This window comes from Palaemon carinicauda, chromosome 12, assembly GCF_036898095.1.
Source record: "Palaemon carinicauda isolate YSFRI2023 chromosome 12, ASM3689809v2, whole genome shotgun sequence".
Classification (NCBI taxonomy): domain Eukaryota; kingdom Metazoa; phylum Arthropoda; class Malacostraca; order Decapoda; family Palaemonidae; genus Palaemon; species Palaemon carinicauda.
This window is the reverse complement of record NC_090736.1, coordinates 146,501,846-146,511,845: the sequence shown is the minus strand read 5'-3', so window position 1 is coordinate 146,511,845 and position 10,000 is coordinate 146,501,846. Positions and strand designations below refer to the sequence as shown.

The following is a 10,000-nucleotide window of genomic DNA, read 5'->3' as shown; positions in this document are numbered from 1 at the left end:
AGGGAAATTGAAGACAGAATCAAGGGTCAAATGAATGACAAAATATCAAATCTAGATCGCGACCTTCTTCAGAGGGATCAAGAGCTGACGTCTTTGAAGCAGCAAGCTGACCAAGACAAACGCAAGAACGATGAACCGAGGAACCATAAACTATCCCTGGAGAGGAAATTCCAGGAAGTCCAGGAAGAAAACGATTCTCTGCGGAAGGAAGTAGGTAGACTCAGGGAGTCTCAGAGAGAAGAAGATAAATTCAGCAGACAGGGTTTCGAAGAAAAACAAAAAGCTGATCTTGAAGGAAAACCTCAGGACGAGAGAAATCCTCTTAGGAGGAAAGCAAAAGATGTGGCCTTGATAAGGATTAGAAAAATTGCACAGGATGAAATCTCACAAGAAAAAAGTGACAAAGTATATGCACCTGCTCAACTATGGGAAGAGGCTCTGAAAGTTGAGAAAACAGAAAAGAAACAGAAGGTTAACCTTGAAGAAATAGGGGAAGGAATTGTAAAAAGGCGTATCCAGTATTTTGAAAATATCATCCGAGGAAACATAAAGGAAGAAGGCGATCTCCATGGACAATCTCCAGACTTTAGAGAAAATCTTAATAGAAAGGCCAAGGGAATTGCTTTGGCAAGGATAACACAAATAATACAAGAGGAATTATCAGAACAAAATGAAAACGTCTGGAAAAGTGAGAACATTGAAAAGGAACTTATAGACCACCAAGAAGCAAATAGCCCAGGAACATATGGAGATTCTGCTAGTAAAGGTGATGATTATGCAGAAATTAGGATGGTAAATGTAATGGGAGAGAAACAAAAAGGTGATCTTGAAGGAAAACCTCAGGACGAGAGAAAGCATCTTAGGAGGGAAGCAAAAGAAGTGGCCTTTATAAGGATTAGAAAAATTGCACAGGATGAAATCTCACAAGAAAAAAGTGACAAAGTATATGCACCTGCTCAACTATGGGAAGAGGCTCTGAAAGTTGAGAAAACAGAAAAGAAACAGAAGGTTAACCTTGAAGAAATAGGGGAAGGAATCGTAAAGAGGCGTATCCAGTATTTTGAAAATATCATCCGAGGAAACATTAAGGAAGAAGGCGATCTCTGTGGACAATCTCCAGACTTTAGAGAAAATCTTAATAGAAAGGCCAAGGGAATTGCTTTGGCAAGGATAACACAAATAATACAAGAGGAATTATCAGAACAAAATGAAAACGTCTGGAAAAGTGAGAACATTGAAAAGGAACTTATAGACCACCAAGAAGCAAATATTCCAGGAACATATGGAGATTCTGCTAGTAAAGGTGATGATTATGCAGAAATTAGGATGGTAAATGTAAAGGGAGAGAAACAAAAAAGTGATCTTGAAGGAAAACCTCAGGACGAGAGAAAGCATCTTTGGAGGGAAGCAAAAGAAGTGGCCTTGATAAGGATTGGAAAAATTGCACAGGATGAAATAGCACAAGAAAAAAGTGACAAAGTATATGCTCCTGTTCAACTATGGGAAGAGGCTTTGAAAGATGAGAAAACAAAAAAGAAACAGAAAGTTAACCTTGAGGAAATAGAGGAAGGAATCGTAAAGAGACATATCCAATATTTTGAAAATATCATACGAGGAAACATAAAGGAAGAAGGCGATCTTCGTGGACAATCTCCAGACTTTAGAGAAAATCTTAATAGTAAGGCCCAGAATAGTGCTTTGGCAAGGATAACGCAAATAATACAAGAGGAATTATCAGAACAAAACGAAAACATCTGGAAAAGTGAGAACATTGAAAAGGAACTTCAAGACTACCAAGAAGCAAATATTTCAGGAACATATGGAGATTCTGCAAGTAAAGGTGAGGATTATGAAGAAATTATAAAGGTAAATGTAATGGGACACAAACAAAAAGCTGATCTTGAAGAAATGTCTCAGGACGAGAGAAAGTATCTTAGGAGGGAAGTAAAAGAAGTGGCCTTCATTAGGATTAGACAAATTGCACAGAATGAAATCTCACAAGAAAAAAGTGACATAGTCTATGCTCCTGTTCAACTATGGGAAGAGGCTCTGGAAGATGAGAAAACAGAAAAGAAACAGAAGATTAACCTTGAAGAAATAGAAGTAGGAATTGTAGAAAAGCGTATCCGGTATTTCGAAAATATCACACGAGGAAACATAAAGGAAGAAGGCGATCATCATGGACAATCTTGGGACTTGAGAAACCATCCTGAAAGGGCCGCAAAAGATGTTGCCTGGGCTAGGACTAGAAATATCTTACAAGAGGTTATCAAAGAAGAGAACTTTGATGAGTAAAAAGGATGTTGTTCAATAGAAGAAATAAAAAAGCAAAATCTAAAAGTATACAACTAAGAAACAATTCTGTCAGAGTAACCTACAGGATGTGCACTGCAGAGGGAAAAGGCTGAGCTTCTTCTAGTATGCAAAGGTTCCATGATGGAGTGGTACAAGCCTTTGTCATGTGAACAAATGGTCGGATTTCTAAATCTATTCTTCCGGATGTCAACCTTATGGTTGCTCTGTTGGAATAATCTAGAAGACTGGCCCTGCAGAGGGAAAAAGCTTCGCTTTCTCTAGTATGCAGTCATATTCTTAAAGGGTGCCTAACAAAACTACATTCCATGATTGGAGAAGATGGCCAAGTATATAATATATGTGAATGAGATCATTCTTCCTGAAATTACATTGAAAATTAGAAAAAAATCTAAAAAAAAATACTTGGGAATGGAATAAAGGATTGCGATGTAGAATAAGAAAATAAGATAATTGAAACTGGTTCTGTGCAAAATTTTGAAAATACTTTGAGGTGAGTTCAACTAGTATACAACTAAGAGATAATTCTGTTGGAATAACCTAAAGTATGTGCACTGCACGGAAAAAGCTGAGCTGCTTTTAGTATGCTGTTCTTTGATGAAGAAATACAAACTTTTTCTCATATGAACATAAGTGTTGGTACTGGCTCTGTAGATAAAAGAAGCTGAGGTTTTTCTGGTATGTTGTGTTCCTAGATGAAGAGGTATAAATTCCTTATCATGTGAACATAAGGGTTGGTACTGGCTCTGTAGATAGAAGCTGAGGGTCTTCTACTATGCTATGTTCCTTGATGAAGAGGTATAGATTCTTTGTCATGTGAAAAAAATTTGTGGTACTGGCTCTTAACATATAAGCTGAGGTTCTTCTGGTATGCATGTTCCTTGATGAAGAGGTAAAAACTCTTTGTCATGTGAATATAAGGGTTGGTACAGGCTCTATAGATAGAAGAAGCGGTCTAGTATGCTATGTTCCTTGATGAAGAGGTAAAAACTCTTTCTCATGTGAACATAGGGGTTGGTACTGGCTCTGTAGATAGAAGAAGCTGTCTAGTATGCTATGTTCCTTGATGAAGAGGTAAAAACTCTTTCTCATGTGATCATAAAGGATGGAACTGGCTCTGTAGATAGAAGCAGCTGAGGTTCTTCTAGTATGCTATGTTCCATGATGAAGAGGAATAAACTCCTTCTCATGTAAACATAAGGGTTGGAACTGGCTCTGTAGATAGAAGAAGCTGAGGATCTTCTAGTATGCTATGTTCGTTGATGAAGAGGAATAAACTCCTTCTCATGTAAACATAACGCTTGGAACTGGCTCTGTAGATAGAAGCAGCTGAGGTTCTTCTAGTACGCTAAGTTCCTTGATGAAGAGGAATAAACTCCTTCTCATGTGAACATAAGGGTTGGAACTGGCTCTGTAAATAGAAGCAGCTGAGGTTCTTCTAGTATGCTATGTTCCATGATGAAGAGGAATAAACTCCTGGCTCTGTAGATAGAAGAAGCTGAGGATCTTCTAGTATGCTATGTTCGTTGATGAAGAGGAATAAACTCCTTCTCATGTAAACATAAGGGTTGAAACTGGCTCTGTAGATAGAAGCAGCTGAGGTTCTTCTATTACGCTATGTTCCTTGATGAAGAGGAATAAACTCCTTCTCATGTGAACATAAGGGTTGGAACTGGCTCTGTAAATAGAAGCAGCTGAGGTTCTTCTAGTATGCTATGTTCCATGATGAAGAAGAATAAACTCCTTCTCATGTAAACATAAGGGTTGGAATTGGCTCTGTAGATAGAAGAAGCTGAGGATCTTCTAGTATGCTATGTTCGTTGATGAAGAGGAATAAACTCCTTCTCATGTAAACATAAGGGTTGGAACTGGCTTTGTAGATAAAAGCAGCTGAGGTTCTTCTATTACGCTATGTTCCTTGATGAAGAGGAATAAACTCCTTCTCATGTGAACATAAGGGTTGGAACTGGCTCTGTAAATAGAAGCAGCTGAGGTTCTTCTAGTATGCTATGTTCCATGATGAAGAGGAATAAACTCCTTCTCATGTAAACATAAGGGTTGGAACTGGCTCTGTAGATAGAAGAAGCTGAGGATCTTCTAGTATGCTATGTTCCATGATGAAGAGGAATAAACTCCTTCTCATGTAAACATAAGGGTTGGAACTGGCTCTGTAGATAGAAGAAGCTGAGGATCTTCTAGTATGCTATGTTCCTTGATGAAGAGGTACAAACTCTTTCTCATGTGATCATAAGGGATGGTACTGGCTCTGTAGAGAAAGGAAGCTGATGTTCTTCTAGTACATTATGTTCTTTGATGAAGAGGTACAAACTCTTTGTCAAGTGAACATAAGGGTTGGTACTGGTTCTGAAGATAGAAGAAGCTGAGGTTCTTCTAGTATGCTATGTTCCTTGATGAAGAGGTATAAATTCTTTGTCATGTGAATATGAGGGTAGGTACTGTCTCTGTAGATAGAAGCTGAGGTTCTTCTTGTATGGTATGTTCCTTGATGAAGTGGTATAATTCTTTGGCTTGTGAACATAAGCGTTGGTACTGGCTCTGAAGGTAGAAGACAAAGGTCTTCTAGTATGCTATGTTTCTTGATGAAGAGGTATAAACTCTTTCCCATGTGAACATAAGGGTTGGTACTGGGTCTGTAGAGGAAAGAAGCTGAGGTTCTTCTAGTATGTTAGGTTCCTTGATAAAGAGGTACAAATTCATTGTCATGTGAACATAAGGGTTGGTACTTGCTCTGTAGATAGAAGAAGGAGACATTCTTCTAGTATGATATATTCCTTGATGAAGAGGTATAAACTTTTTGTCATGTGAACGTAATGGTTGGTACTGGGCTTTGTAGATAGAAGAAGCTTAGATTCTTCTAGTATGCTATGTTCCTTGATGAAGAGGTATAAACTCATTCTCATGTGAACATGAGGTTCAGAACTGGTTCTGTAGATAGAAGCTGAGGTTCTTCTAGTATGCTATGTTCCTTGATGAAGAGGTACAAACTTTCTCATGTAAACATAAGGGTTGGTACTGGCTCTGTAAAGAAAAGAAGCTGAGGTTCTTCTAGTACTCTATGTTCCTTGATGAAGAGGTACAAACTCTTTGTCAAGTGAACATAAGGGATGGTACTGGCTCTGTAGATAGAAGAGGCAGAGGCTCTTCTAAAATGCTATGTTCCTTGATGAAGGGGTATAAATTCTTTGTCATGTGAACATAAGAGTCGGTACTAGCTCTATAGATAGAAGCTGAGGTTCTTATAGTATGCTACGTTCCTTGATGAAAAGGTACAAAGTCTTTCTCATGTGAACATAAGGGTTGGTACTGGCTCTGTAGATAGAAGAAGCTGAGGTTCTTCTAGTATACTATGTTCCTTGATGAAGAGGTATAAATTCTTTGCCATGTGAACATAAGGGTTGGTACTGGCTCTGTAGGTAGAAGCTGAGGTTCTTCTAGTATTCTATGTTCCTTGATGAAGAGGTACAAACTCTTTGTCAAGTGAACATAAGGGTTGGTACTGGCTTTGTAGATAGAAGAAGCTGAGGTTCTTCTAATATGCTATGTTTCTTTATGAAGAGGTACAAACTCCTTTTCATGTTAACATAAGGATTGGTACTGGCTCTGTAGATAGAAGAAGCTGAGGTTCTTTTAGTATGCTATGTTCCTTGATGAAGAGGTACAAACTCTTTGTCAAGTGAACATAAGGGTTGGTACTGGCTTTGTAGATAGAAGAAGCTGAGGTTCTTCTAATATGCTATGTTCCTTGATGAAGAGGTACAAAGTCCTTTTCATGCGAACATAAGGATTGGTACTGGCTCTGTAGATAGAAGAAGCTGAGGTTCTTCTAGTATGCTATGTTCCTTGATGAAGAGGTATAAACTCATTCTCACGTTAACATAAGGTTCGGAACTGGTTCTGTAGATAGAAGCTGAGGTTCGTCTAGTATGCTATGTTCCTTGATGAAGAGATATAAATTCTTTGTCATGTGAACATAAGGGTTGGTACTGGCTCTGTAGATAGAAGAAGCTGAGGTTCGTCTAGTATGCTATGTTCCTTGATGAAGAAGTACAAACTCTTTGTCAAGTGAACATAAGGGTTGGTACTGACTCTGTAGATAGAAGAGGCTGAGGCTCTTCTAATATGCTATGTTCCTTGATGAAGGGGTATAAATTCTTTGTCATGTGAACATAAGGGTTGGTACTGGCTCTATAGATAGAAGCTGAGGTTCTTCTAGTACGCTATGTTTTTTGATGAAGAGGTATAAACTGTCATGTAAACATAATGGTTGCTACTCTTTCTGTGGATAGAAGCACCTAAGGTTCTTCTAGTACGCTATGTTCCTTGATGAAGAGGTACAAACTCTTTCTCATGTGAATTTAAGGGTAGGTACTAGCTCTTTAGATAGAAGTAGCTAAGGTTCTTCTAGTATGCTATGTTCCTTGTTGAAGAGGTACAAACTCCTATTCATGTGAACATAAGGATTGGCACTGGCTCTGTAGATAAAAGAAGCTGAGGTTCTCCTAGTATGCTATGTTCCTTGATGAAGAGGTATAACCTCCTTCTCATGTGAACATAAGGGTTGGTACTGGGTCTGTAGAGGAAAGAAGCTGAAGTTCTTTTAGTATACTATGTTCCTTGATGAATAGGTATAAACTCCTTCTCATTTGAACATAAGGGCTGGTACTGGCTTTGTAGATAGAAGAAGCTGAGGTTCTTTTAGTACGCTATGTTCCTGGATGAAGAGGTACAAACTCTTTGTCATGTGAACATAAGGGTTGGCACTGGCTCTGTAGATAGAAGTAGCTGAGATTCTTCTAGTATGCTATGTTCCTTGATGAAGACGTATAAACCTTTTGTCATGTGAACATAAACATTGATGCTGGCTCTGTAGATAGACAAAGCTAAGGTTCTTCTAATATGCTATGTTTCTTGATAAAGAGGTACAAACTCATTGTCATGTGAACATAAGGGTTGGTACTGGTTCTGTAGATAGAAGAGGCTGAGGTTCTTGTAGTATGCTATGTTCCTTGATGGAGAAGTACGAACTCTTTGTCTTGTGAACATACGGATTGGTACTGAGTCTGTAGATAGACAAAGCTGAGGTTCCTCTAGTAGGGTCAGGTACCAGATAAAAACTCAGCTTGTCGTAAAACGTTTAATTTCGACCTGTAACATTATAGAAGTCAATACAACATACCCATCCTTATCACCATATGAACAAACATATATAATTTCTCACTAATATTTATCATAACAATAATGTCATCACACAATCACCGTTACCACCAAGTTAAAAGATAAGTAACAATTAACTGCAAAAAGTCACTTACAACAATGCCTCCTCTCTGATACCCAGCAAATTTCTCGTGCATTAAATATCAGCTAATTTCTTCTATCAGCTCTTACATTAACACATCCTAAAATACAACATCACTATAGTAGAGGAACAATGTCAAAATGCGAGCTGGGCTGGCTACTCTTTTCAGTGACCGGATCTGGCTATTTTTTAGGCGACCTGGACTGGCTATTCTTTTAAGCAACCCAATTTGGCTATTCTTTCAAGCGGCCGGAATTGGCTATTCCTTTAAGAGACGGTTTGGCTATTTAAAACGGCTGGAATTGGCTATTCTTGTAAGCGACCTGGACTGGTTACTCTTTTCAATGACCGGATTTGGCTATTCTTATAAGTGACTGGATTTGGCCATTCTTTTAAGCGACAGGGATTGGTTAATCTTTTAAGGGACCAGAATTGGGTGTTCTTCTAAATGACAGGAATTGGTTAATCTTGTAAGCGAATGGAATTAGATATTTTTTCAGCGAACAGAATTGGCTAATTTATTGATCAACTGGAATTGACTACATTTTTAGTTACCAGAATTGGCTATTCATTTTAGCAACTGGTATTGGCTATTCTTTAATGCAACTGGGATTTGATATTCTTCTAAACGACCGGAATTGGCTATTTTTTCAGTGACCAGGATTGGCTATTTTTTCCAGCAACTGAAATTGGCTATTTTTTAAGTGACCAAAATTGGTTAGTTTTTCGGCGACTAGTATTGGCTAATTTTTCAGCGACTGGGATTGGTTATTCTTTGAAGCAACAAGAATTGGCTATTCTTTTAATCAACTGGTATTGACTATTCTTTTCAGCGACCTGGATTGGCTAATCTTTTAAGCTGCCGGATTTTGGCTACTCTTTAAAGCCAACGGGATTGGCTAGAGAGTTATGGGGTCCTTTGACTGCCCAGACAGTACTACATTGGATCCATCTCTCTAGTTACGGTTCATTTTCATTTTGCCTGCACAAACACCGAATAGTCTGGCCTATTCTTTAGATATTCTCCTCTGTCCTTATACACCTGACAACACTGAGATTACCAAACAATTCTTCTTCACCCAAGGGGTTAACTACTCCACTGTAATTGTTCAGTGGCTACTTTCTTCTTGGTAACGGTAGAAGAGACTCTTTAGCTATGTTAAGCAACTCTTCCAGAAGGACACTCCAAAATCAAACCATTGTTCTTTAGTCTTGGGTAGTGCCATAACCTCTGTACCATGGTCTTCCACTGTCTTTGGTTAGAGTTCTCTTGCTTGAGGGTACACTCGGGCACACTATTCTATCTTATTTTTCTTCCTCTTGTTTTGTTAAAGTTTTGATAGTTTATTTAGGAAATATTAATTTAATGTTGTTGCTGTTCTTAGAATATTTTATTTTCCCTTCTTTCCTTTTCTCACTGGGCTATTTTCCCTGTTGGAGCCCCTGGGCTTATAGCATCCTGCTTTTCCAACTAGGGTTGTAGCTTAGCAAGTAATAATGATAATAATAATAATAATAATAATAATAATAATAATAATAATAATAATAATAAATTAAGAACTTCTTATGTAGCACTCTTCCAGTAGAAGAACGTGATAATAATCCACTGGGTTACAAAAAAAAAATTTTGGTCTGAGGCAAGAATGGGGATAGGTGTTTTTTTCTAATTTGGGTATGCTGAGTTCAAATTTATAAATAGTTTTGCTCTATCACCTCTAGTTTTCTGGCTTATAAATAGTCTCATTTTAGTATAAACAGAGAATATATGTGCACATTTCAAGAGTTGCAGCAGCCTATAACAGACAAAAAAGGATAGATAAAGAACACTGATTGAATCAATATACTTGGAAGACACAATTACACAATTCATAGTACCACAGACAGTCAAAATTGTGTTTTCTTAGAAGATCTGGTGTATTTTGCCTCCGGAATGTCACGCAAGAGCATCCAGCAGAAGTCTCCCATCATGTCGGGGTTCCATTTGCCTTGATAGTTGCTCTCCATCTTCGTAATGTCTTGGTGGAATCTTTCTCAATGCTCATCACTCACTGCTCCAAGGTTTGGCGGGAAGAAGTTGAGGTAGGAATGGAGAAAATGAATCTAGAGTGACATTCGGCACCCCATATCCTCTTAAGACTTTAGCAACTTTTCAATACAGGCTTGGTAATCTGGTACGCGTGTGTTACCAAGGAAGCCACTACAGACTGACTTGAATGCTTCCCATGCTCTCAGTTCCTTTAAGTTAAGCTCCTCAAAATCAGTATCCTTCAGCACTTCTCGTATCTGAGGTCCGACAAAGATGCCCCCTTTGAGCTTAGCAGCACTAACACCTGGGAACACAGTAGACAAGTGTTGGAAGGCAGCCCCATT

The 10,000-nt window shown here is 38.3% G+C and overlaps 1 protein-coding gene across 1 annotated transcript in view; it reads left to right on the top strand.

Annotated features, from left to right (window-relative positions):
* Window positions 1–2,295, top strand: part of LOC137651120 (golgin subfamily A member 6-like protein 22) — a 3,567-nt gene extending 1,272 nt beyond the window's left edge. The window contains exon 1 of the mRNA XM_068384258.1: window positions 1–2,295. This exon is cut by the window's left edge and continues 1,272 nt beyond it. Within this exon, the coding sequence (XP_068240359.1) occupies window positions 1–2,295 (2,295 nt within the window).
* Window positions 2,296–10,000: the final 7,705 nt, after the last annotated feature.